General features: G+C 47.9%; 3 protein-coding genes across 3 annotated transcripts; 1 reads left to right on the forward strand and 2 right to left on the reverse strand.

The window, feature by feature from the left end:
* The first annotated feature begins 9697 nt into the window (after window positions 1-9697).
* On the forward strand, window positions 9698-13143 carry LOC109768294 (uncharacterized). The gene is made up of 7 exons (XM_020327055.4): window positions 9698-10514; window positions 10722-10775; window positions 10879-11088; window positions 12006-12145; window positions 12243-12340; window positions 12664-12788; window positions 12871-13143. The coding sequence occupies exons 1-7, from the start codon at window positions 10005-10007 to the stop codon at window positions 13021-13023; spliced, it is 1290 nt and encodes a 429-aa protein (XP_020182644.1). The 5' UTR covers window positions 9698-10004; the 3' UTR covers window positions 13024-13143.
* Window positions 13144-13322: 179 nt separating this feature from the next.
* Window positions 13323-14414, reverse strand: LOC109768391 (early nodulin-like protein 7). The gene is made up of 2 exons (XM_020327141.4): window positions 14066-14414; window positions 13323-13934 (listed from the first exon to the last, which is right to left on the reverse strand). The coding sequence occupies exons 1-2, from the start codon at window positions 14280-14282 to the stop codon at window positions 13537-13539; spliced, it is 615 nt and encodes a 204-aa protein (XP_020182730.1). The 5' UTR covers window positions 14283-14414; the 3' UTR covers window positions 13323-13536.
* A 3890-nt stretch (window positions 14415-18304) lies between these two features.
* On the reverse strand, window positions 18305-27207 carry LOC109768197 (hydroxyproline O-arabinosyltransferase RDN2). The gene is made up of 8 exons (XM_020326974.4): window positions 26559-27207; window positions 26012-26079; window positions 25476-25677; window positions 25214-25311; window positions 25045-25114; window positions 24866-24937; window positions 24555-24668; window positions 18305-18662 (listed from the first exon to the last, which is right to left on the reverse strand). The coding sequence occupies exons 1-8, from the start codon at window positions 27009-27011 to the stop codon at window positions 18597-18599; spliced, it is 1143 nt and encodes a 380-aa protein (XP_020182563.1). The 5' UTR covers window positions 27012-27207; the 3' UTR covers window positions 18305-18596.
* Window positions 27208-27852: the final 645 nt, after the last annotated feature.

Here is a 27852-nt window from a genome sequence, read left to right on the forward strand (position 1 = left end):
ACAATGCGGTTGATATAGTCGTACGTCTTCATGATCCGACCGATCAAGTACCGAACGCACGGCACCTCCGAGTTTAGCACACGTTCAGCCCGATGACGTCCCTCGAACTCCGATTCAGCCGAGTGTTGAGGGAGAGTTTCGTCAGCACGACGGCGTGGTGACGATGATGATGTTCTACCAACGCAGGGCTTCGCCTAAGCACCGCTACGATATTATCGAGGTGGACTATGGTGGGGGGGCACCGCACACGGCTAAGAGATCCAAAGGATCAATTGTTGTGTCTCCAAGGGGTGCCCCCCTCCCCGTATATAAAGGAGTGGAGGAGGGGGAGGGCCGGCCCTCTCTATGACGCGCCCTAGGAGGAGTCCTACTCCCACCGGGAGTAGGATTCCCCCCTTCCAAGTAGTAGGAGTAGGAGTCAAGGAAAGGGGAAAGAGAAGAGAAGGAAGGAGGGGGCGCAGCCCCTCCCCCTAGTCCAATTCGGACTAGGCCTTGGGGGGGGGGGGCGCGCAGCCTCTCCTCTCTCGTTCCCCTAAAGCCCAATAAGGCCCATATACTCCCCGGCGAATTCCCGTAACTCTCCGGTACTCCGAAAAGTACCCGAATCACTTGGAACCTTTCCGATGTCCGAATATAGTCGTCCAATATATCGATCTTTACGTCTCGACCATTTCAAGACTCCTCGTTATGTCCCCGATCTCATCCGGGACTCCGAACTACCTTCGGTACATCGAAACACATAAACTCATAATATAACCGTCATCGAACTTTAAGCGTGCGGACCCTACGGGTTCGAGGACAATGTAGACATGACCGAGACACGTCTCCGGTCAATAACCAATAGCGGAACCTGGATGCTCATATTGGTTCCCACATATTCTACGAAGATCTTTATCGGTCAAACCGCATAACAACATACGTTGTTCCCTTTGTCATCGGTATGTTACTTGCCCGAGATTCGATCGTCGGTATCTCAATACCTAGTTCAATCTCGTTACCGGCAAGTCTCTTTACTCGTTCCGTAATACATCATCCCGCAACTACTCATTAGTTACAATGCTTGCAAGGCTTATAGTGATGTGCATTACTGAGTGGGCCCAGAGATACCTCTCCGACAATCGGAGTGACAAATCCTAATCTCGAAATACGCCAATCCAACAAGTACCTTCGGAGACACCTGTAGAACACCTTTATAATCACCCAGTTACGTTGTGACGTTTGGTAGCACACAAAGTGTTCCTCCCATAAACGGGAGTTGCATAATCTCATAGTCATAGGAACATGTATAAGTCATGAAGAAAGCAATAGCAACATACTAAACGATCAAGTGCTAAGCTAACGGAATGGGTCAAGCCAATCATATCATTCTCCTAATGATGTGATCCCGTTAATCAAATGATTGAAAGAACATGCGGTGCCCCCATGTTTGGTTTTGGTAATTGATGACAATCTCTATGGACTAATGGTTGCCTTGAGTTATATTTGAAGGATTTGTCCATAGGCTTTTCTTGAAGTCCATGTGTTGGTTTCAAGGAGTTTATGTGGTGACCAAGGTGTTATTAAGGAATTATCCAAAGATTGGTCATGTGAGAGTAGAGCTTATTGCAAGCATGTCTTGAAGAAGAAGATTGTGTGATCATTCATGTTTACCTTCAAGACATCATCCAAATGAAGAGAGTCTGAAAGAGTCAAGGTTGATCAAGACTAAATCAAGAGTGAATCAAGTTGATCAACACACAAAGCGCACAAGATGTACCGAGAGGGATCAAGCGATCCCATGGTGTGGTAAGCATTGTCAATTACGCTTTGTGTACTAACCCATGATCTTCGTGAGAGTTCTTTGTGGGGTTAGGTTGCGGTGTGCAAGTTCAAGTGAAGCATCATGAAGAGATCAAATGCTTGAAGCTTGCCGTCCATTGTGGCGACAATGGACTTGTGAAGATGTTACGGTGTGCAAGTTCAAGTGAAGCATCATGACGAGATCAAATGCTTGAAGCTTGCCGTCCATTGTGGTGACAATGGACTGGTGAAGATGTGCGGAAGAGTGGCTCACCCATAGTGGAGTATGGGGGAGCAATCAACTAGACTTCATCGAGCCAACACAACCAAGAAAGGTGGTCCAACTTGAGGGAGTCAAGATCGTCATCATCTAGCTCAAGTGGACCATGTGCAAGGCTCTTGATAGGTTTTCTATTTTACCGGTCTCATGATGGTAGTTGGGAGACCGGGTTATAGGATCGATTGCCGTACTATCAAGGGGGGCTCTCGATGAGTAGCTTGATCGTATCGTTCATAGAGAGCTCAAACCATTGCATCCTTGCATCATCTTTGTTGGTTCTTGTTTGGTTCTTCTCTTTGTGAGTTTTGGAGCTTATGGTCATCTTGATGACAAGCTCGAGTTCATCGAAAACGGAGTTCACTCGCATCTTCTATGATGTTTTCGATGTTGGAGGTTATGCCGGTTCTTCTCGGTTGGAGGATTCTCTCCTCTATTTTTTGGCATACCTCCCCTGCCTCTTCTTACTATAACCAGTCGCTGTTTTGATGCTACTCGTCTTTCTCAATCCAACAAGCTTAAGTTTGCTCAATTCGGAGCTCATATGCAGAAGTTATGGCAGTTTTGGTTTCCTAGCGGTAGTACCGCGGCCAGAGCGGCAGTACCGCTTATCACCCCAAGCGGTAGTACCGCTGTCCAAAGCGGTAGTACCGCCTATGGACATAAGCGGTAGTACGGCTACGGTTCCGCGCTTACCGCCTCGATTTTGGGTCTTGCATTTTTCGTGTCGAGTTTTGCAGTAGTTGCACGGCAGTTCCACCTATAAGCGGTAGTACCGCCCTGATGGGCGGTAGTACCGCCTATAAGCGGTAGTACCGCTCCGGTCGGGCGGTAGTACTGCTACTGTTTTTTTTGGTCCCGTGTTCTGCTCCTCCAGCGGTAGTACCGCTGGGGTGCGCGGTAGTACCGTTTATAAGCGGAACCCCTTGGATCTAGATCTTGGAGTTCTTGGTGTTCTCCTTCTTGTTCTTCCTCTCATTTTCTTCCCTAGCATTAGTTGCTTCGGTGGGATTTGAGAGAGAAGGACTTGGGCACTCCGTGTGCCCTTGCCATTGCATTTGGTGCATCGGTTTGAGTTCTCCACGGTGATACGTGGAAGTTACAAGTTGAGAAGCTTATTACTCTTGGGTGCTTGGTGCCCTTGAGCTTGTTCCTCTTGGGTGCTTGGGCGCCCTAGACGGTTGGTGGTGTTCGGAGCTCAATCATTGTGGTGTAAAGCTCCGGGCAAGCGTCGGGGTCTCCAATTAGGTTGTGGAGATCGCCCCGAGCAATTTGACGGGTACCGGTGACCGCCCCCAAGGGTTGCCATTTGTACGGGTTCGGTGACCGCCCTCAAGGGTCCCTTAGTGGAATCACGGCATCTTGCATTGTGCGAGGGCGTGAGGAGATTACGGTGGCCCTAGTGGCTTCTTGGGGAGCATTGTGCCTCCACACCGCTCCAAACGGAGATTAGCATCCGCAAGGGTGTGAACTTCGGGATACATCGTCGTCTCCGCGTGCCTCGGTTATCTCTTACCCGAGCCCTTTACTTTGTGATAGCCATATTGTTTCTTGTCATATATCTTGCTACCATCTAGTTGTTTATTTTGCTTAGCATAAGTTGTTGGTGCACATAGGTGAGCCTAGTTGTTGTAGGCTTTGTGCTTGACAAATTAACCGCTAGGTTTATTCCGCATTTGTTCAAGCCTAAACCGTAATTATTTTAAAGCGCCTATTCACCCCCCCTCTAGGCGACATCAACGATCTTTCACAACTCATGTCTATGGCTAGGAAACTCAACCATCTTTGATTAACGAGCTAGTCAAGTAGAGGCATACTAGTGACACTATGTTTGTCTATGTATTCACACATGTATCAAGTTTCCGGTTAATACAATTCTAGCATGAATAATAAACATTTATCATGAAATAAGGAAATAAATAATAACTTTATTATTGCCTCTAGGGCATATTTCCTTCAACTACCGGCGCGCCCACCTGCCACCGGACCTCCTGGACAACCAATGGTACACCGTCGATTCTCCCGTGTGGGACACCTGGTTCCGGGAAGATCACGACCTGCGTTGGCAGACGTTTTCTGCCGGTCATGATCCAAGCCCGCCATGGGCGCGCTCTGCTAGCCGTGTGCGTGCTCTCAGCCCGCCCCGGTCACGCGGCTGTGCATGGGTACGTGCGCAGTCCCACACCCCTCCCCCCTCATCGTCCTTGCCACCACCAGCTCCCACCATGACCGCCAAAGAGGAGGAGGGATGGCGAGGAGGGTGCTCGAGGACTCCGAGAGGGAGTACGAGCGCGCCCAGCAGGACTGGCTCGACATGATGAGGGCACTTTCGGGTGCCGGCGATGTGGCCATACCCGAGCTGGAGGTCAAAGAGGAGCCAGTTTCGGAACCACCCGTTGCAACCTGGAACCCGGAGGGACGTGGACATCCACGGTGCCATGCAACCCACCTTCACTGTCGGCCTCGTGGGTGGGCACAGAGCTGTGGCACCAGTCCCCCACAACCACAGCAGGCGTCGCCCGCCCCTCTTTGGCAACCACCTGAGGCGCTGCCTGCCCTTCATTGGCAGCCACCAGCGAGGTCGCCAGCCCATCTTTGGCAGCCACCGCCGTACATTGACCTCACCATGGATGATGATGACGAGGACATCGGCGACTGAAGACGACCAGCATGGCGGCGATGGCCTGACTTTTGTGGACTTTTTAAGCTAATGTAATATGTATCGTTTTTAATTTTAAGGATTGTGATAACTGTCAACCGTGTGGCAGATTGCAAAAAGTACCACACGACCCTTTCCCTTCGATCCCACCATGTCCCGAACGAACCCCCTCCTTCGATCCGATTTTCTCCCGATTTTTCTGGCTCCTCCTGATTTATTTTTCCTCTTCACATGAGGTTGCGGGCTCTCCCCAGTTTTCTGGGCTGCTGCACACACACAATTAGCAGTTAAAAATAGGCAAAAATAGGACTTACAAGGGGATCAAACCCACCTCCCATACTAAATGAAACCACAACAACCAGTTAGGCTAGCTCCCTTTGCTGATTCTACTAAACTTACATTCTAGTTGAATCTTATTGAGACGAGATTGCACAAAAAAATCATTAACTGAAAAATCCAAAACGGCAGCCTCACTTTTCCGAGTTTTAAGACTATGCACCCCAGTTCTATCATATTTTCTGCATGTTTCACACCGGTTCACATGGTTCACAAAACTGGTCGTCCCATACCCTTCTTTCAGATGCATATTACCACAGTGTTTCTGCGTAAGTTATCAACTATGTGGGTCGTATATTACCATGCTATTTACATAGAAATTACTGAGGGGTATTTTTAACAACTTTTTTCTCCCTTGATCAAATTTAAGGCGATATCGTACATAAGTTATCAGATATGTGTTCATATATTACCGTGCTATTTTCACATAAGTTACCGAGGGTATTTTTTTTAATATTTTCCCTTTGGTCAATGTTACCACGGTGTTTGTAAGTTATCGGGTATGCGGTTTCATTTATTACCGTGTTATTTTCACATAAATTACCGGGGGTATATTTCATTTTTCAATAACCTTTTCTCCCCCTTGGTCAAAGTTACCATTGTTTATACCTAAGTTATTAGGGGTATGTTTTTCAAGAACTTTTCCAAATTTACCGTGGTATTTATACCTAAGTTATGAGGCATGTGGTTTGAATACTACCATGTTGTTTTCAAAAAAACTACTCAGAGTATATTTTCAGCAACTTCTTTCCCATTGTTTAAAGTTATCGTGTTGTTTGTATGTATGTTAACGGGTATGCGGTTCATACATTACCGTGTTATTTTCACATAAGTTACCGGGAGTATGTTTTTCAACAACTTGTTCCCCTCCTTGGACAGAGTTACTGCGGTGCGTAAGTTATCAAGTATGTGGTTCGTATATTACCATGCTATTTTTATATAAGTTATCAGGGTATGTTTTTCAAAAGCTTTTTCAACAAAAACAATTACTTTTGTATGTTTCAAGAAAAAAATTCCTCGGGTCAAAAGTTACCGTAGTGTTTTGAACTTAAATTATCACGCCTACGGTGCGTATATTACCATGCTATTTACACATAAGTTACAGGAGTATGTTTTTTCAACAACATTGCTCCACCAGGTGTCAAACTTACCGTGTTGTTTATACCTAAGTTATCATGCCTGCATTATGTAAATTATCATGTTGTTTACACTAAAGTTATGGAAGGCAAAAAAAAGGTTTCCAAATCTTCTCTCCATGCACTAGACACTGAAGTTATCATGTCTGTGGTGTGTTAAATTACCATGCTATTTAGGCATGAGTTATCGGTGTATGTTTCAAATATTTTTCCCCGAGTTGAAGTTAACAGGGCATGGGGTATTTTAACTTACCAGCCATGTGGTGCGAAATTACCATGCTATTTTCGCAGGAATTACGGGGTGTGTTCCAACAAATTTTATCTCCCGGTCAAAAGTTACTAGGCCCAGGTAACTTAGCAGCGCCTCATGCCATCGTGTAAAAAAACTCCTTGCAATAATAACTTTTTTAGTGTTCATATGTTGAATAATCACTAGGGTGGAATGAGTTATCTACGGGTTGACCCCATAAGTTTTGGGTCTTCCAGGATATTGTTTTTTAATTCACTAATTCCATAAATGTACAACTACATGGATTGATGAATCTTAGCACAAGCATGATGTAGCTGACCTGGTTAGTGCGGTCAGAGTTGCCCATTGACCAGGCTAGGTCCTCGGTCGGTGCACCATGTCAGCATCATAAAGGACATGTCGGACGCGACCACACCCTGAATTTAGGCAAAATCAATCAAAGCCGATCAGCGGCAAGCCATGTTGTGCATACTGTAGCAAGCAATTCAGAAGCATGATGGTTGGTTGGTTTATTATGGAGTAGAGGAAAGTGAGGATCTGGAACCTGCTGGAGATGGTCCAGCCGGCGAGGTTGCGCTACACGTCGAGGACGACGATGGCGACCTGGAGGAAGCTGAAGGCCACACCTATGTAGAAGGTGAGCACCACGGTGCCGTCGAGCTAGACGAGCGTGCTGGCGAGCTTGGTGGCGCCGATGGCTGCCCTAAGGTTGAGTGACTCGGAGTAGGTGACTACGACAGGAACGAAAGAACATTGGGGGATGGCCATCCGGCAGCTGGAGAAGCCCCGGTTCATGAGGCTCCCCGTCGTCTGATAAGATAAAGAGAAATGTGGTTTATCTGGTTGAAACAATACAAGTTATCGGCCGAAACAAATACAAGTTATTACGCTGACATGTCATAAATTATCATGCTAAAAATGAAGTTACCATGCAAAAAAATAGAATGAGTTAAACATGCTAACAAAGTGTGAGTTAAACATGGTGACACTTCATAGTTATCAAGCCTGCATATTAAGTTATCAGGCTCAGTTTGCATAATTAATCGGGTTGAAAGTAAAAGAATGTTGAAAGCAGATCGAATTAAATATGCTGACACGGTATAATTTATCAGGCTTAATTTGCATAATTAATCGGTTTGAAAGTAAAAAAAATGTTGAAAGCAGATCGCAAATATGCTGACGCGGTATAATTTATCAGGCTAAAACAATATGAACTATCAGTTAGAAATTGTTCAAGTTACCATGTTGAGAAAATAGAATGAGTTAAATAGGCTAACAAAGTGGTTCTTATCATGTTGACACACTAGAATTTATTCAGGCTGACATACTATAAATTATCAGGTTCAAGTTGCATAAGTCATCAAGTCAAAGTAAAACATGAGTGTTGAAACCAGTTAGAATTAAACATTTTGATACATCACAAGTTATCAGGCTGACTTATTATAACTTGACTTATCAGCTCGAGTTGTGTAAGTTATCTGTTAAAGTAAAAAAAAGTATTCAAAGTGGTTCGAGTTAAAATGCTGGCATGATATAATTTATAAGGCTAAATCAATATGAATTATCAGGTAGAAACAATTGAAGTTACTATGCTGAAAAATAGAATGAGTTAAACAGGTTAGCAAGTCATGCTGACACCCTAGAAGTGACCAAGCTGACATAGTGTAAGTTACCGAGATGCATAAGGTTCAGACATTAGACTTCCTCTGAACAAAATACTCCTCATGCCAAGTGGTGCCAAGGCCAAGAACAGAAGGAAACTTAAGTACCTGAATGGTTAGATCAAGATCAATGGTGCCATGTTTGTGCTGCTCTCGGAAGGTCTCGAAGCCCTTTCACGATATGTAATTGAACTGGTGCACGTCGATATCGATCTCAAATTAGTTCAATCCCTACATCATAATAAGTAGACATATGCACATGTTTCAATCAGGATTAGGGTGTGTCAAGAAATATATGAATTTCAGCATGTTGATGGAAATGTGAGGAAGCATAAATGGTCATTATAGCTTGTAGAATTTGTGCTCGGGTATAGACAACACTGGCTTCTGGTTGTAGGTCTGCACAAGCCTCCCGTCGGCTGCACTAAGCTGTAGGTCTTGGTGTTCATAATATTCGTAAAATTTCCAGCCTCTCTGTGTAGGGCACGTTGTTGTCCACCGGGAACCCCTTGACCTTCTCCATTTCCTCATTCATAACACTCTACATAACTAATTACTTACCAGAAACTTGTCTGAGGCACTGAAAATGTTTAGCTTATGAAATGCAATCAATTTGGCTCACCTTGATGATGTCCTTGAGCCGAGGATAAATCTCCATGTCGAAGCTATCAGATATCTTGACCAGGATTACGCCTTCACTGTCATCCTGGCCAAACATGGTAGTAGAATAGGTAGGCAACTGTACAGATCAGCTAACTTGGTAAGTTTCAGATCTAAGAAATCAGTACTGCTTGGGTAAGTAGTTCACAAATGTTCGCAACTGCCACAAGTAAACATAATCCATACAGAACAAGGTGAGCAATGTGGAGAAACGTTAGATGAAATAGAGCTTTCAGATGGCCGAGGGGACTGACTGACCACCCACCAAATCGGTTCGGCAGAGCCTTGTCGGCACGGTTACCACCACCAGCAGCAGGAGCAACACCGTCGGCCGCGCCCATTCTATCCATGGGCCAGTCCACGACGGACACCGGACAGAGTCCGCGTCGGCTGGCTAGTCGCCGACGCGTGGTTGGCTCACGGCAGCACGCAGGAGGTAGAGGGGGCGACGCGCAATGGCCTGGTGTGAGAAGGGAAAGGGGGGAGTGTGGGCGGCGCGGGGAGGCGGAAGTAGGAGCCTCTGACGGCGGTGGCGCGCTAGTGGGGGAGCGACCATGGTGGCGCGCGAGCTCGCCGGCGCCTGGGATGGGGATCGGAGCGAGGTCGGGGCAGAGACGGAAGCAATATTGGTTTTCTCATGAGGGTGGGGTTCGATCTATTCGCTGTTTTTTTTCTGCATACCACTTCGATCATGTGATCGTGATCCAACGTCTCCCAGCTGGTGTGGCAGTTTTGCAAAAAAGATTTCGGTTGCCACATACATATCCACTTTAATTATTTGTAGTGTCTTTTCTGTTTAAATTTAAGTTCATAATGAGGACAAACATTTAAAATGCGGCGGTCGGATGAGCGCATCAACGGATGAGTGACCGCAAACGGACGGCCGTGCTCGTTTTACCGACGCAAACGAACAAAAACCAAATAAAATCCATATCGTTTGCCGTGGTGCGTTGGTGTTGGCCTTATAGCTGCTTTATATTTCCGCTTTGCCTCATAAGCCTTTCGTATTATATGTTGCTGCGTTTTAGGGAGGGTGTCATAGAGCTGCTCTAAACCATTTTTGTTTAAGTTCGCGTTTTTCACATCCAAATTTGGCCTTTTCTCCGTAAAATTGGATTCTGAAATTGCAAATTGTGGTGGATTAGCCGGCCGAGAGAAGCAGGTGAAAGGCCGAGATATTTCTTTCCCGTAGTCGTCGCCTCACGCTGCCCCTGAGTAGCTCCCGTAGCTCACCGCCCCGTGCGCCATGAGTTGCGCGGCGGTGTGTGCTCCCCCCTCCGGTCTCGGCCGCCACCACGGCTTCTCCTCCTCCCCCTCAACTGTATGCAGGCGACGGGGGAGACCTCCGTACACTATCCGGGCCTGTGCCAACTCCGGCGACGCGGATGACAGCGGCGGAGGGCTCCTACCTCGTATGGTGCTGCACGACTCGCTCGACGCCGCGGGGGTCGTCACCGATCACGCTAGGGCGGCGAGGGAGGGGTTCGCGACGCAGATCGGGAGGCTCACGAGACTCAACGCGGAGACCAGCATCGCCATCAGCCGCGGCGCCGATCTCGCGCGGGCCGCGCTCTGTATCGCGGCCGAGGACGACTCGCTCGTCTCCCACTCCTCCGTGCCGCTCCCCGTCGACGCCTTCATTGCTCGCCTTGACGACCTTTCCACCGGGTTCCTCGCCGCGGGATTCCTCCCGCCCTCTGGAGCGCCGCCCGAGGTCTTCTTCGACCATCTCGACCGCTACCTCTACGTCCACAAGGTAATTTGACAGTCAAGTTGATGCGATCATGTTACATTTTGGGATAAATCGGCATGAATGCCATGGTCACATTTTGGTATCTATTTGAGACTCTGAATATGCAATTTCAAGCCCTTCATTAAATTATGCCAAATCGTGTGTTCCATCTATCAGTTGTACCATCAATTGATGTGCTAGCATGTGACCATGTTGCAATTTTTCATTCAGGGCTTTCGAAGAACAAACGTAGCATCAGATGCTCGGGCTATGTATCTTCACTCGGTATGATTGACCCTAGCTTCTCTGCTTTGTATGTGAGCTCACGTGATTGCCATGTATGTGGTCTATCCATTCTAATGTTGTTTTTGTTGTCTACAATTGGCAGACTTTGACATGCCGATCAGGATCAGCTCTAATGCTTTCGTTGATATATTCAGAGTTGCTAAAGACACTACGGTTATATGGCTTACTAGACTTCGATGAGGAGATCTCCTTTCCACATGATCTCAATGGCCTCCCTAGGGGCTATGACAAACGAAGAAGCAAGTTTTGTGATGAACCAAATATTATGACAGCAAAGTCACTTTTGGTTGAGGTGAGCTTATTTTGATCTTCATTCCAGATGTTTCATTTTCAAACGTCATTAGTCTGCTAAATAGCTGTGGAAGTATCAGGCAAGAATATCTTTGAGCATTTGCTAAATACTCATTTAATGTTTTTGGGGAAGCATCCTGCAATTGAGAAATCTTAACTTGCTCTGGTTTGCTGAATGGAGATATTTTCATCAGCTTCTTCACTAGCAGCAAAATGGCTACCATATTGGTTTCGGGTTTCAGAACGAGACTTGAGTTCAATCCCTTGGCAACTTTTATATGCAAATACTGTCAAAGGTGTTTCGTAACTTTAGACAATTCATTCTCACGACATTCCGGACTAGCCTAAACAGATTATTTGGTTCTGTTCCATACTTATCCGTATACAAGTCTTCTGTTGAAAAAATAAACTAGAGTTTTGGCAGGCCTTTTCAGTTTTCACCACTTATTGCTTTCTTAGCTTCATACACATTATAAAATACAACTGTAAGTAATTTATTTTCCTTAGGGTCTTTTGTTTCACCCGCTCATGTTTGAGACCCTACAGTTCAGTTACACTCGCAAAGTTATTACGTATCCCCCAAACCAGGTAACATTACATGGTTTTCACCTGATGATTCTGGATTTTACACCCGATTTGTATTACCCAGAACCAGAAATTTAGGTGTGACCTCTTAATTGGGTATTTTTCTGAATAATATCTTAACTGGACTTTGATCTGGAACTGTATCCCAACCCTGAATAGCTTGCTCTGGGCGTTGCATGGTTGCTTTTCTCTTAAGATAGTTTGCTTCTTCTCCTAATGTTAGCTATCATGCTTTTGTTTTCTTCTTTTAATGGTGATTTTAGAAGGCTCCAAAAGTTGACATCTGTTGAATGCAATGACATTTGAGCTTACTTTGATAAATCTGTTTTCCAGATTTTACAAACTCTGAAGGGTATGTTTTGGCCGTTCCAGTCTAACCAGTCAAGTAGCTTATTTTTGAATGCTGTTGCTGCAAACCACCATGGCCCTGGTAATGTAGGCGGCAGTCAAGCAAGGTCACATGGCAATATAAGGTTTGTTTTGTGTATAACCTGGTCAGCATACAATTGCTATTGTCATCATACATGATACGAATTATGACACTGGAGTGACGTGATTTTATTTTTACAGTGCCATAGAGATGGCTGCTGCTAAATCTGCTCAACATAGGTTGATGCGTGGAGTATGGACTAATGTGCGCTTTGGTGATATGCGTCGTGCTTTGGCAGGTACAACACTTTTCCGTTTAGTTTCTTGTTAATTTGGAGGTGTATGCAAGGACGACGTGGTGGAACTCGTGGATCTTGTGTTAAAATGATTAGGACAAGTCACCTCATTGATAATTCACAATAGTGCCTTTGATTCTTCTGTTTCTTATTCAAGATATATCCAAACTGTCCACACCTGTACATTCCTTGTTCCCCATCAAGAATTTTGGAAACAGATAGGCCATTGCCTTTCTTTTCCACTGTATTAAGTCCTGGTTTCTCCAAATCTGCATTTTCTAGCAGTCACTGACCAGGTTCATTCGTACCATGCATCTTGATGGCAGCTTGCGAGAGATTGATCCTACTGAATCACAATCCCTGTGAGCTTAGGGACTATGCTGCCCTTCTGTACCACTGTGGCTACTACAAAGATTGCCTGCAGTACTTAACGTCGTACCAAAATGCCATGGTATTTCATCTTCAAATATTGCATTCAGCCATTGTAAATACTACACCGCCTCTAAATGCCACTCTACATCTATTCCTTGCAGGTTGGACAGCCCCGGACCAATCCACTGGAGATGTTGGAGGACGACGCAGTGAACACTCTCACGGCACGAGTAAACCTAATTTTAGCAGAGGATGGCTGGGACAGCCACAAACCTGCCGCAAGTTACTGGACCAAAAATTCTGAGCCATGGTAGACACTCTTGACCGATCAGTGTATATATTTCACTAACTGAGACATGGATGTGCAACAACTTGTACATATAGTACCCTGGACGTTTTCAAGCATTTATGAAATGGGACTAAATTCTGGTGCCGTTCTCACATGTTTGATATGGCAGTTTGCATCTTTCTCGACTTGTGCAGTCAAAACCAATCACGACAAATGTAAACTCGTATCGTTTAAGTCTTTTCAGTTATGTTCACCGAACAACTTGTAACCATTGATGTAAACTCGAAAAGTTACCACGGATCACAGTATCGCACTAGCATAAGATTCAAGGAATACTAGTAGTAGTAGATATAATCCAAATACAGTCATAGGGATCGAAGAAAGCCAAACAATATTGTCATTACACAGGATAACCAAACTAATTATGATAATAGTACCATATCACGAATCACTAGTACCACCGGATGAACTCTAATAGAGAAGGAATTGATTAAACCTCAATAATAAAACCTGACTATCTACTAGAAGAGCAAACTGATCACTGAAGCAGCAAGACGAGACCGACACAAAGAGCGGCCATCGCTGCAGCGAGAGCGACGCCGCCGGCAGCAACCGCAGCGGCACCAGACGACGTGCCCGGTGAAGACCCACCGTGCCCGCCGCCAGACCCAGACCCGTCTCCGCCTTGGCCCGGCGCATAGGCGGCCGGACCAGGCGCAGGCGCAGGCTCGGCCGGGTGCACCATGACGCGCACGATGAGCCTCTGGCCCTCCTCGCAGTGCCCCGGCTCACCGCTGATGAAGCAGAAGAAGCCCGGCCTATCGAGACGCACCGTGGTGCTGCCGTCGGCGAACCTGGACAGGGGGTCCGTGGCGTTGCAGGCGTCGAACTCCTCGCGGGAGACGAGGAGCACCGAGTCGTTCTCGTACTTGAAGTCTGGAATCAAAAGAAGATCTAAGTTGCAGGACACACGATCACGCGATGGATCACACACAACACAAGTACGCACGCCGTTGGTGACATGGTAAGGGAAATGGAAGAAATGATGAGATGGGTGGATGACTCACAGAGCTCGTCGGCGACGTGGAAGCGGTTGTTCATGGCCCACCAGCCATAGCTGGTGTTGGCGTCCGGGACGCGCCACCCGCGCGGGCCACCGACGTGGAACACGAGCCCCTGCGCCGGCGTCGTGAGCGCAGGGATGGCGACGAATGCAAGGACGAAGGCCAGCACGGGGAGGAGGAGCACAGGCTTGGAGGAGGAACCGATCATCAGCGCCGCCATGGCCCGCTCGACGACCTCGGATTCAGCGGCCCGGCGGCTGTGCAGCAGGACGCGGAGGAAGGCGGAAGGGACGCCCGCGGCCGTAGGCTGCTGCTCTCTCTCGTTGCTCCGGCCTGGAATGGAATGGCGTGCGCGGCTGTGTATGTGAAGCGCAGGCGCGCGCTCCAGGCGTGTGGTTTTATAGGGGAAGGCCAAGGGAGGCCGGTTAACTTCCCTTTGATGATGGAGGTTTGACCACGCTTTGAATTCCGCTCGCTGCTTCGTGGGGGAGGTGGGCGGGCGTGCCACGGACGTGCTTAATCAAGGAGGGGGACGTGGGATGTGGAGGTGACGAGGCGGTTTAATTTCCGCTGATTACCTTTGATGGAGCCGCGCGCGCTCTTGATTCGATTTGATTTGAAGACGGGGAGTATGTTCAAACGGTTCGGTTGGCTATCGTTTGAATCTTTTCTCCTCGGGTCGGGGAACGTGTGTACGTTTTTCCGTATGTATACTGTGTCTTCCGTAGACGCGTAGGACTCCTATGCTACGAGTGGGTGGTATACCTGGCCATATGTCTACCTGGTTTTCTCCTGTAGCAGAAAACCTAGGCCTGGACCCGGCCCGGCCATCGGGCCTAGATATTAGGCCCAGGCCCGACCCAACAATGAAAAAGCCTGTTGGGCCTTGGGTCGGGCCCCTCCCTAAAACACAAATATTACAAGCCTAAGCTCGGCCCGACCCAGCCATCGGGCCTAGATCTCAGGCCTAGGCCCGGCCTGTGGGCAAGACTGGGCAGGGTCTGGTCGGGTCGGCCGGGCCGGGTATCCCGTGGCCATGTATAGTGGGTGGCCTACGGCAGGTCATGCTGCATGTGGATGAAAGTCAATAGTTTTTCCTTTGAAAAACCAGGAGACCCCAGGGTTTTGAGGGTGGACTTTGTGGCGGCGCCCGTCGATCTCATTTGTGGGGCAACACGGAGACTGATCGGTCTATGGCGACATCCTCTGGTCGAGGAACGGAGGACGGGCCTTTGTCGCCTAGGGCGGCTAGGGCAAAATTAGCGAAGGCTTTAGGAAAACTGAAGATACCTGAGGAGGCCACGTCGCTAGTTCTGGATGATTGCGAAGAGGAAGCTCATGAGAAGTGGATGGTAGTAGCTGAAAAAGTACTTCATTGCCATACCTTCCACATCCAAACGATCTCGAGTGCCCTTCATCCTGCATGGGGTAACCCTAAGGGGCTTCTCTCCTGTTCGTTGGGGGGGGGGGGTAACACGTTCGTTGTTGAATTCACTTCTCAGAGAGGCAGATATCGCGTTTAGGAGGAGTCCCCATGGCGTGCGAGTAAAAATGTAGTGATTCTCTCTGAATTTGATAATTGCATGAGGCCTTCGGAGTTAAGATTTGACAAGCTAGGGTGATCCCTTGGAGAAAGTCGAAAGTTTCCATGCACATGAATTGTTGCAAGACGCGGTGCCGGCTAGCGAGGCCAATCGGGTGTTGGTCCGGACGCGAGCCACGAAGTTGAAAGCTAGAGAAATGAGATCGACGGAAGCGAGCCAGGGCAGAGAGGAGGCCGGCTCCATTCCCGCGTCTGATCGTGCATGCCAAGGTGTGTCGCATGGCCGTGATCGTGGGAGAGGTGGTCGGAAATAGAATGAAAATGGGCCTGGAACCTAGATTCCCTGATCAATGAGAGAGATCATATGGAACATTAGAAGGTTCGGGCAGCTCGATCGTAGAAATCAGTTGCGGGAATTTATGCACGAGGAAAAACTTGACTTCGTGGCATTACAAGAAACGATCAGAGGGTCGGTTTCTAATAGGGAACTTGAAGCGTTAGGAGGGAACACAAAATTTTAATGGGAGTGGGTGCCAGCCCATGGACATCCAGGGGGATATTACTAGGTGTCAACAATCTTTCTTTGGAACTGTTACAGTTTGAGAAGGGCGAATTTTTTGTGGGGGCCCAGGTGACACACAGGAGCAACGGCCTTAGGTGGTTCCTCATGGTGGTGTATGGACCTGCGGATCAAAGAAGATCCGAAGTGTTTCTTAATGTAGTAATTCACGATCATGTACTTATGTAGATGATGATGTGGACTCGGATGACAACTTTTGATGCTTTTGGTATATGAATCGTGAAGCCTTATATTGCTTATATATGTCTCCATGCATGCGTTTTTCTAATACTTTGTTACGTGTTCAAATTTTGGTATTCTCCCTTCTGTAGATGAGGTGGTATGTGGTGTACTCAGGTAGACATCCAAGAGTCTATGATTCATGGAAAGCATGCCATGAACAAGCCAATCGTTACAAAGACAATTGCTACAAAGGGTATGATACTAGAGAGAATGCCGAGCATGCTTACTCCACGTATTTGCTCCAAGTTGGGAGAAATCAGATCGAGTGGAGGTGGATGAAGAACCTCTTTGTCCTACCTGTGATCTTTCTTAGTTTGATGCTTGTGTGGTCCATGTAACACAAATTGGTCACATTGAGGTTTTAGTGACTATTTGAGACTTGTAATGATGCTTTAGTTAGTTTGATGAAGAACTTTAGACTTGTTATGATGCTTAATTAGTTTGATGAACACTTGGAACTTGTTATGCTACTTTGGTTAATTTGATGAAGAACATTGAACTTGTTATGATTCTTGTGCATTGCCTATAATTGGTACTGTCTGCGGACAATTTTTTTCTGTTTGTATGTCTTTTGCTGTAGGGCTGATGCGGAAACAAATAAAACATAACATATGACTTCATCTTTGCCGAGTACACCACTCGGTAAAATGAAATTGCCGAGAACAAAGCTCGGCGAAGAAGCCACGTGTCCTCTGGTAGCATGGTCCGAACTTTGCCAAGTGTAAGGACATGGATCTCGGCAAACATTGGCAGCCAGGGCTTGCCTGGACATGATATCACCGGGTGGGCCCACTCGACAAAACAGTACTCAGCAAAGATAGGGTTTGCCGAGATTTGTCGAGCAAAACTCGGCAAATATTTGAGGCGACGTGCCTCGCTCCTGGGCTTTCAGATTCGCCAAGTACCTGTGTACAGTACTTGACAAAGTCGTCTGCCACGTGGCAGCCGCCGTCTTCGTCCGGCCCGTCAAGTCCCTTTTTTTGCCGTGTCCCCTGTTTAGTGCTCGGCGAAGTCTTTGCCAAGTTCCCGTGTTCTGGTGCTCGACAAAGCCAGCTTTGCCGATAGGGTTCAGGCCGAGTACCCTTAGGCGAGAACTATACTCGACAAACAATATGTCGAGTGTAAAACATCTTTCGCCGAGTTTTTCTAGTACTCGGCAAACTCAGAAATTCCAGTGGTGATGCTATGCCGAATGCGGTGGACGGAGTTAGGGCACAGTGTCGCACTACAGGTGGAGAGACGGCAAGGTCGAACACGGGTGGTAGAGGGGTGGGAGAAGGGTGAAGCTCAGACGAGGTTAGGGAGGAGGAAAATGGAAGTGATGGAGGGTGGAGGCCACAGGGAGCTAATTTGCTAGTTTGGGGGAATACATCCCTAAGCGCACAAGAAAAAAAACGCAGCAGCGCTACATGTCACCGCCATAGACCTCGTTTGAACGTGACAATGCAAGTACCATGCTCATCCTTGGGACACTGGTAGGTGTAGGTGGTGTTGGACTGTTGGTCCTGCTGGATCATTTGAAGTACAACAGTACTAGATGCTTTGCCTCCAGTTGTTGATACTGTTTGTGTAGGTTGTCCGATGTGTCTCTCTGGTAGCATGAGGTTCTTGTTCTTGGCATGACTTCGCTCAGATGACGGCACTGAAATGCACAAGCTGAACATGAAACGCCTTTTGCGTTCCTTCCAGATGGAACGGATCTTCTAACATAGAGAAGGAAAGTCACCGTGATATGCCAACAGCACTAAATTTCAGACACCAGTACATCGCCATGGATTCTGTTCCGTAGATGAAACTGTTTTTGTCAGTGAGATGGCATAGTTGAACCGAACGGTTGTTTATTCTAATCAAACAAATCTATAATCAAACTGGCAAAGTGCATATACTCCATAGCGCATTGCCAAAGGGGTGCAAGCACAACTGTGCTCGCATATGACTATTTCAATCTTACCAGTCAGAAAAATTTACAAGATAACCGTAAATGGAAAACAAACTGGGCTGCTATGTTCTTTTTTTTCTGTAAAGGTTCTGTTTGGATCTCAGATAATTCACTGGAAAGAGTTAGTTCCTGCAGGAATCAGGAAATTCGCGTGTTCCTAGCAGGGCCCTAAGTATGAAAGAAAAATTATCTACTTCTGTATTTCTGATGTATACCCCTAAGGGGCCCGGATATTTGACGTCCACATAGATTATAATCCATCATCCCACCTAGGAAGGTTTGCGGTAGCTTCATTGACCCTTTTTACCAGTGTAACCTGCAAGGAGAATAGATCAGGCAATCACAGAAGGATAGTGGTCAAATTTTGTAGATACAAATACTACCCTGATATTAAAAAGGAATAAAGATCCTTGTTAAATTCAACATGATTAATGACTTTTATTGAGAACCAGCATTATCAAGAAGCAATGACTTCAAAACCATCCATTGACCACTGGATGAAAATGCACACACTTTTTCAGTCCATAGATAACAGTGGTGATGCAAGAAACTTTCATTCAAAGTGTCAGGGACATCAACGCAAGGGTTCGCTGTTCTTGAAAGAAGCGCTTAAATAGAAAACATCGCAGAGCATTCCAGCTTCCGATCCCAAGCACAGCTGATGTATGCCAAGACTTACCATGCTAGTGTTAGATGTGTATAGCCCTTTTCGGTTTATCCCCATTGTATAAGGGGTCTCTTGCACTTTACCATACACATGTATATGTATTGGCCTTTGGCCTTCCTGTGAATGCAGTTGCTGTTTATCCAACATGGTATCAGATGTTAGGTTCCCCTCTCTCCCGCACGCTGCAACTCCGTGCTAGCTCCTTCCTCGATCCATCCACTACCAGGTCCGGCTCTCCTCGCCGCGCATCCGGCCGTCTTGAGCTGCTGCCCGGTCGCCGCCTTGAGCTGCTCTGTCCAGTCGGCGCCGTCCCGGGCCTGCCTCTTCCCCGCTCTGCAGCCGTGCCCTGCTCTGTCCAGCCGCGAGCGGCGCCGTCCCGGGCTCCTCAACGCCCGGCCGCCGTTGCCCCTAGTCCGGCCGGCCCGCGTCGTTCATGGTCCAACCGGCTCCTGCCGCCAGTTCCGCTGAAGCTGCTTCCTCGAGCGCTTCAGCAGCGAGCGAGCCAGGCTCGTTCCTGATTCGGGGCTCCTCGCTCGAGCGCTCTGGCCGCGAGCGCCCCCCCCCCCCCCCCCCCCGCTCTATCCCGCTTCGGGCTCAATCCCGATCTCGGTCCGAATACTGTTCGGGCCCCCTCGCTCCGGATACAGTTCAGGAGTCCGTTGACTTCAAAAAAAAAGGATAAGAAGAAGAGAAGAGTGACTACCTCATGTCCTCTTCGGGCTATGCCGCTGTTCCTCGGTGCTCGGTGATTTTCGATGGCACCAACTATGCCGAGTTTGCGGGCTTCATGCGTATTCACATGCGCGGTCTTCTGCTGTGGGGAGTTCTCTCTGGCGAGGTACCCTGTCCGCCCTGCCCTGTTGCTCCGGTGGCTCCTGTTCCGCCAGTACCACCGGTGCTTGCTGCTGAGGCTTCTCAGGCTGATCGGGATGCAGCCAAGACTCTTGATGCTGCTGCCGTTGCTGCCTACGATCAGCAGGTATCTGCATATTCCGATGCTCTTTCTGTCTACCGGGATGATCTGTATGCTTACACTCAGTGGTGCAATGATGATGCTCGTGCTGCTGCTGTTCTCACTGCGAGTGTCCTCCCTCAGTTTGCTTCGGAGTTCATGGGCCTCGGCACTGTTGCAGCGATGTGGTCTTATCTTTGTCAGCGCTATCAGCCTCTGGTGATGCTCTATAACTCTCTGTAGTGCGTCAGGAGCATGCTCTTCAGCAGGGTGACTCGTCAGTTGATGAGTTCTACTCACAGTGCTCTGCCATCTGGCGTCAGCTTCACTGCGGACAGTTGTTTGTGGCACTTGCCGTTGTTGCCAGACTACAAGGTCTGACTTGGAGTTTCAGAGGGTTCATGAGTTCTTATCTCGCCTCCGGTCTGAGTTTGAGCCTCGCCGTGCTCACTTGCTTGCTCGTGGTCGTGTCCCTATTTCGGAGGTGCTTGCAGAGCTTCGTGCTGAGGAGACACGTCTCCGTTCTGCTGGTCTGCTTGTGGTTCCTACTGTTCTTGCTTCCCGAGCTCCTGTGTCTTCTGCTCCACCGCTCCTGCCCACACCTCCAGGGGGGGCGGGTCACCCTCCTTCAGGAGAGGGTCGGTCGCGCTCGCACACTTTCTGTGGCTACTGCAACCGGCCAGGTCACCCAGAGTCAGATTGTCACAAGAAGCGAAGAGACCTGAAGCGCTCTTCTTCCAGTGGGACTCGTGCGCCTTCCTCGACTTCGTCACTCACTGACCAGGATATTATGCGTTTCAAGCACATGTTAGCTTCATCTGGTTCTTCCTCGACGGGTTCTGTTGCCGCTGTGACAGCCACCACCACTCCGCCCCCGCCGGAGCCTACTCAGTCAGGTACATCCTCGTGGGTTCTGGATTCTGGAGCTTCTTTTCATATGTCTTCTGATTCTTCTGCTTTATCTTCTCTTCGACCACTTGATTCACCTGTTAATGTTCTTACTGCCGATGGCACATCTCTTCCTGTTGCTAGTCGTGGTATTCTTTCCACTCCATCTTTTTCTGTTCCGAGTGTTTCACATGTTCCTCGCCTTACCATGAATCTTTTTTCCGCTGCCCAACTTACTGATTCTGGTTGTCGTGTCATTCTTGATACCGACTCTTGCTCCGTTCAGGATCATCGCACCAACGCTTTGGTTGGTGCTGGCCCTCGGCACCGTGAGTCAGAGGGCCTTTGGGAGGTTGACTGGCTTTGTGTTCCTTCCGCTGCCACCACTTCTGCCAGCTCTCATGCTCTTGCTGCCTCTTCGTCTGCGTCCTTCCAGCAGTGGCATCATCGCCTTGGTCACATCTGTGGCTCTCGCTTGTCTTCTTTAGTTCGTCAGGGCCTCTTAGGGTCTGTATCTGGAGATGTCTCCTTACATTGTAATGGTTGCAGACTTGGCAAACAGACTCAGTTACCTTATCCTACTAGTGAGTCTGTATCTCAGCGTCCTTTTGACTTAGTTCATTCTGATGTCTGGGGTCCCGCTCCCTTTGATTCGAAAGGTGGTCATCGGTACTATGTTTTGTTTATTGATGATTTCTCTCGCTACACTTGGCTCTACTTCATGAAATCTCATAGCGAGGTTCTCCCTATATACAAACGTTTTGCTGCCATGGTTCACACCCAGTTTGCCACGCCCATTCGTACTTTTCGTGCTGACTCCGCTGGAGAGTATATCTCTCAGCTGTTGCGTGGTTTTCTCCCGGAATAGGGTACTCTTGCCCAGTTCTCTTGTCCTGGTGCTCATGCTCAGAATGGCGTTGCCGAACGAAAGCATCGTCATTTGCTTGAGACGGCTCGTGCGCTGATGATTGTTGCTTCCCTTCCACCCCATTTTTGGGCTGAGGCTATTTCCGCATCCACCTATCTCATCAACATTCAGCCATCGACTGCTCTGCAGGGTGGTATTCCTATGGAGTACCTCACTGGTCGCTCTCCTGACTACTCGGCTCTTCGTATGTTTGGATGCGTGTGCTATGTTCTTCTTGCCCCCCGAGAACGCACCAAACTGACTGCTCAGTCGGTTGAGTGTGTTTTCCTTGGCTACAGTGATGAGCACAAGGGCTATCGATGTTGGGATCCTGTGGGTCGTCGCTTGCGCATCTCGCGTGATGTGACTTTTGACGAGTCTCGTTCTTACTACCCACGTTCTTCTTCCTCGAGTTTCTCTGTGGACGACCTTTCTTTCCTTCTCCTTCCCGATACACCCTGCTATGTGCCTCATGTGTCACCTCTTCCTCCGGCACCTCTCTTTCCTTCTCATTCACCACCGACCCCGCCTTCTCCATCCTCCTCCTCCACCTCTTCACCATCATCTCCAGTCCGTAGCCCTCTCTCACCGTTTCCTCTCCACTATACTCGTCGATCTCATATTGAGGATGTCTCCTCTGACGAGCCTTCCACCTCTGGTGCACCTCCTCTCACGCCTCCCCCGGTTCACAACCTCCGTGCTCGGCCTCGCCCCCCGCCTGATCGCTACTCCCCTGATCGGTACGGTCTCTCTGTTATTGCTGAGCCCACTTCCTATCGAACTGCCATGACTCAGCCTGAGTGGCAGCTTGCGATGGCCGAAGAGCTTGCTGCTCTTGAGCGCTCTGGCACATGGGATCTGGTTCCCCTTCCTTCTGGTGTCCGTCCCATCACCTGCAAGTGGGTCTACAAGATTAAGACTCGCTCCGATGGTTCTCTTGAGCGCTACAAAGCTCGTCTTGTGGCCCGTGGTTTTCAGCAGGAGCAGGGGCGCGATTATGATGAGACATTCGCTCCTGTGGCCCACATGACCACTGTCCGCACTCTTCTTGCTGTGGCCTCTGTTCGTCAGTGGTCTATCTCTCAACTTGATGTTCAGAATGCTTTTCTCAATGGCGAGTTGCGTGAGGAGGTTTATATGCAGCCACCACCGGGGTACTATGCTCCTGATGGTATGGTCTGTAGGCTTCGCCGCTCCCTCTATGGTCTCAAACAGGCCCCTCGCGCCTGGTTTGAGCGCTTCGCCTCTGTAGTGACTGCCGATGGTTTCTTGCCCAGTGATCATGATCCCGCGTTGTTTGTTCACACGTCTCCTCGTGGTCGGACTCTTCTCCTTCTCTATGTTGATGACATGGTCATCACTGGTGACAACTCTGATTACATTGCCTTTGTTAAGGCTCGCCTTCGCGACCAGTTTCTCATGACTGATCTTGGTCCACTTCACTATTTTCTTGGGATTGAGATCTCCTCCACCTCTGATGGCTTCTACATCTCCCAAGAAAAATATATTCAGGATCTTCTTGCTCGCGCTGCTCTAGGTGATGAGCGCACAGTTGTGACTCCCATGGAGCTCAACGTTCAGCTTCGTGCCTCTGATGGTGACCCTCTTCCTAATCCCACTCGCTATCGTCACCTTGTTGGCAGTCTTGTCTATCTTGCTGTTACGCGTCCTGACATCTCCTATCCTGTCCACATTCTGAGTCAGTTCGTTTAAGCCCCCACCTCTGTCCACTATAGTCATCTCCTCCGTGTTCTACGATATGTTCGTGGCACGATCTCTCAGCGCCTTTTCTTTCCCCGCTCCAGCTCTCTTGAGCTCCAGGCCTACTCTGATGCTACCTGGGCTAGTGATCCCTCTGATCGACGCTCACTGTCTGCTTATTGTGTCTTTCTTGGTGGCTCTCTTATTGCCTGGAAGACAAAGAAACAGACTGCAGTTTCTCGCTCGAGTACAGAGGCTAAGTTGCGAGCCATGGCTATGCTGACGGCTGAGGTGATCTGGTCACGGTGGCTCCTTGAGGACTTTGGTGTGTCTGCTACTACCTCGACTCCCTTATTGTTAGACAGTACTGGTGCTATCAGTATCGCGCGTGACCCGGTGAAGCATGAGCTCACCAAGCACATCGGTGTGGATGCCCACTTTGTGCGTGCTGCTGTGCAGGATCAGACTCTTGCTCTTCACTATGTGCCCTCTGAGTTACAGTTGGCGGACTTCTTCACGAAGGCACAGACTCGAGCGCAACATAGTTTTCTTCTCTCCAAACTCAGTATTGTCGATCCACCATGAGTTTGAGGGGGGGTGTTAGATGTGTATAGCCCTTTTCGGTTTATCCCCATTGTATAAGGGGTCTCTTGCACTTTACCATACACATGTATATGTATTGGCCTTTGGCCCTCCTGTGAATGCAGTTGCTGTTTATCCAACAGCTAGCAATCATATTCATCTCAACTAATCAAATTACGCCAGTTTCAGTGGTCACTTTTAAAAGTTCCAAATCCCAGTCTTAGAAACATTTTCGGCTTGATATAGGAAAATTATATGGCTAACACACAGTTACCAACTCGTATTAAGCTAATCATCATAGCATGTAGTAAAACAGCAGCAGTAAATAAAATTCCTTCACTGTATTAATCTGTTACCTAAACTTATTCAAATCAAATAGAAGATGAATGCAATAATATGAAACTCTACTTATTTTTTTGTAAACGTTTAACACATAAACAATAACTCCGTATCTTAAAAATCATAATAAACTTGTCGCGTAATTTTCCAATTTATTCGCTGCTAAACGTACCACGCTTTCTGGCACTCCTGGAGGGGGCAATGTAAGATTTCTTGGTGGTGGCCTATCTTGGTATGATCTCTTGTCAAATCTCCACTCACCAATTTTTCCATATGTCAGTACGCCCTGAAATTGTTTGCCAGGATATTGTCAAATACCTTGTGGTATGGCCAGAAGACCGACCGAATAGCCTTATGTTTAGTAACATAATAGAGAGAAAATAACGGGGCCTTTACTTTCTACCCTCAGTCATATTCATTTCATATGAATATGAGATCTATAAAAAAGAATCGAACTTATGAATAGTAGGCCCCAATAAATACCTTGAGTGTATAGTCACATCCATAGGTGAAGTGGATAATAAATGTATTGTCGAGCTTCTTATCAAATGGTGGCTGCATTTTTAAGGGGTGTCAGTAATAGCTCTAATCATGTCAATCAAGCACGTCGCTTTTAGTGCGCAAGTATATTGTCGTCAGAAAATCAGAAACAGCTTCAGCACCTGGATCATGAAATCTTTACGAAGGATATGTTGAACCCCATGCAATGCACTGGCAACAGCATATGCATACCTAGAAGCCAAAGAAAAATAACAAAAAACTGGATTAATAACAACGTAACAATGAGAAAATGCATTTATCAAATCACACACAACAAAAGATAATTCTGACATTTCCAAAACCCATCCAAAAGCCTTATCAGTCTCTTGATCCTCTTTCATTTGTAGTGATACATTCATCCATGTGGGAGCAATCTTCTCAAGCAGTGTCTATTCTTTCCTCATATAACGAGAGATTAAGTTAGATTCAGTAAAATGACTAACCAAAACGGTAACTGAAACACAAATCATGCAACACCAAATAAATGGAATGGAGCTTCATTCATCCATGAGACTGCAGTCTATAGAGCGCCAAGTTAACAACAGTGAATTACCTTCTTAATTATTACAGGGGAATTCCCGATAGGGTCAACATTTGTGATTGGACCCCTTTCTTCAGGATAGTATTTCCTGATAATTTTTTCATGTTCGGATGGTGTGATGTAAAAGAAGGGGAATGCTGCTGGATCATTGTCAAAAGCTAAATTTGGTAAAGGTTTCACAAATATATGATCTGGTTCTGCCATCAGTATGTACCTGTGACATTCAAGCAGAACAGAACAGTTATAAACACATGGAGGGAGAGAGAGAGAGAGAGAGAGAGAGAGAGAGAGAGAGATCCATGTTATGTACTACTTTACTTTAGTGATCTAAACGCTCTTATATTTCTTTACAGAGGGAGTAGGCATGAGTGTGCCTAAATATCTGTCCCATCTTACATCCAAACACCAGCAACATCTTTTCTTGTTTCGCTTATTTTTGGTTAATCATGGATGTCTGGATGTCAAATCATAAAGTACCTTGTGGAAGATTAAAAGTTAAAACCATACTGATAGTATCGAAACCAAAGGGCACAGCAGTCTTTACTTACTCTTCTTCAATCTTTGCCTGCTGCAGCCATTGTACAAATGCCCATGGCCTGTTTAGGACGATATAGCCCTGCAATGCAGACAGTATCATAATCAAACCGACGGAGCATTTCAAAACTGATGTTGCTTCCCCCAGTAACTGTAACTGGGTGTACATGAACGAAGGAAATAAAGTTCAAACTGACAGGGCAAATACAGTGCTCAAGGGAAGGCAAGAAAGCAGGACTTGGTCAGAGAGCGGGAGGCGAGTTACGGCATAAAGGTATTCACAAGTGCAGACAAAATTAGACATGCGAAATTCATGACCTTTAACAGCAACCTAACAGAGACTTGTTAATGAAATAATAATCACTTGATTTTGCAGCTGCAAGTTGGAGCCGAAGCACCGATTTTCGTTTTATCTCGTCTTAAAATTCCAAAGACATTGCCCATCTGCACACGTAGCCCCCACAACGCCCCACGTTGCACAGCAAACAGACAGACAAACAAACAAACCGAAAGAGAGAGCGAGGAGGAGACCAAAAAAACAGTCAGTCGTGGCGTACTTACACGGTCCTTGCCGGCGGGGAGGGGGCTGACGACGAATGTGGGGATCTCGTCCATGAGGCCGTCGGGCTTCCCCGAGTGCAGCACGCGGGTGAAGCCGCCCATGTCGGCGCCCTCCGGCCGCGCCTGCATCCGCTTGTACCAGAAGTACATCACCCGGCACTGCCACCTGCTGTACGGGGCGTCCGTGGCCGTGAGCGCCACGTGGAACGGCCGCCTCTGGCCCCTCGCGCCGCCCGCCGCCCGCATCCACTCTGGCATCCGCACCACCGGGTCCCTCGCTCCCGTCCCGACCCCCGTAGTTCCTCCTCCTCCGTTGCCGCCGCCTCGGAGCACCATGGCGAGCACGCTGTACGAGATCAGGAAGGCGAACACCCCGACCGCCAGCAGCAGCAGCGCCGACGCAACCGGGCCGCGGCCCCCTCCGCCCGCGGCCTTCCTCGCCGGCGCGTGCATCGCTCTCTGGAGATTCTTTCTCTCGCCGCTCGGTGGGTTTGGAATCAGTGGGTAGGGGTTTTGCCTTTTGGGATCGATCGGGGACGGGAGGGAGAAGCGGAGAAGGATGGAAAAGAAAGAAAGTGCTCGGTCGGGACTTGCGAGGGAAGCGAGGTAGCCATTCTCGGGAATAACAAATTAAGAAAGAACAAATGGCATCGCCGTAATTGATGCGCCGCCCAGAGAGAAGCGGGGGTGTTCTGGATGTCATGTCAAACCCCACTGTCAGGTGGACCCACCGTGTCTGTCGAAGGTGGGGCCATGAGGTCGGTGACGAGGAGGAACGTGTGCGCGGGTGGAGAAGGGGAAAACGTCGTCTGTGCGCTGCGTCAACTGTGTATGTGCGCTCTCCGCGCGGCGGGTTGACTTGACCCCAACTGCAGATGTGGGCCCACATGTACCTTCTACATTTTTTTTGAGGGGTCACATACCTTCTACAGCGATCGACGAGGGGAATATTGCTCTACGTGGGCCCGTTGCTTGTCTCGTTCATCGGAAGGCATGCTACTGCTCATCAGAATTTACGCAAGCAAATGGATCGATTTTCATTACTCTCCCTCTAATTCATATTAATTGTCGTTGATTTATTATAAAATTTCTTTTAGTATTTATGTTAATTATTGCTGATTTTTTACAAAGGTGCACTTCTTTTTGCTATGGAAAACATCTCTAAACAAGTCTTTCAAAAAAGTTAGTACTACTAGCATATTTTGCACTCAAAGTAGCGGACACTGTTTAGAGCATCTACAGCCGGCAACTCAAACATCCGGACGGACGGGTCGGTCATTGACCGATAAAAAAA

Source organism: Aegilops tauschii, chromosome 3 (genome assembly GCF_002575655.3).
Source record: "Aegilops tauschii subsp. strangulata cultivar AL8/78 chromosome 3, Aet v6.0, whole genome shotgun sequence".
NCBI classification, from domain to species: Eukaryota; Viridiplantae; Streptophyta; class Magnoliopsida; order Poales; family Poaceae; genus Aegilops; species Aegilops tauschii.

What these genes read in the sequence shown, in the direction of transcription:
- LOC109768294 (XM_020327055.4), top strand. Translation starts at nt 10,005, where the DNA reads ATGAGTTGCGCGGCGGTGTGTGCTCCCCCCTCCGGTCTCGGCCGCCAC. An exon ending in CAAAGTCACTTTTGGTTGAG is followed by an intron (nt 11,089 to 12,005) that starts GTGAGCTTATTT and finishes TCTGTTTTCCAG; the next exon opens with ATTTTACAAACTCTGAAGGG. An exon ending in AGGTCACATGGCAATATAAG is followed by an intron (nt 12,146 to 12,242) that starts GTTTGTTTTGTG and finishes TTATTTTTACAG; the next exon opens with TGCCATAGAGATGGCTGCTG.
- LOC109768391 (XM_020327141.4), bottom strand. Translation starts at nt 14,282, where the DNA reads ATGGCGGCGCTGATGATCGGTTCCTCCTCCAAGCCTGTGCTCCTCCTC. An exon ending in CCACGTCGCCGACGAGCTCT is followed by an intron (nt 13,935 to 14,065) that starts GTGAGTCATCCA and finishes TTTTGATTCCAG; the next exon opens with ACTTCAAGTACGAGAACGAC.
- LOC109768197 (XM_020326974.4), bottom strand. Translation starts at nt 27,011, where the DNA reads ATGCACGCGCCGGCGAGGAAGGCCGCGGGCGGAGGGGGCCGCGGCCCG. An exon ending in GATGTGACTATACACTCAAG is followed by an intron (nt 24,669 to 24,865) that starts GTATTTATTGGG and finishes AAACAATTTCAG; the next exon opens with GGCGTACTGACATATGGAAA. An exon ending in CAGGAGTGCCAGAAAGCGTG is followed by an intron (nt 18,663 to 24,554) that starts GTACGTTTAGCA and finishes TTCTCCTTGCAG; the next exon opens with GTTACACTGGTAAAAAGGGT.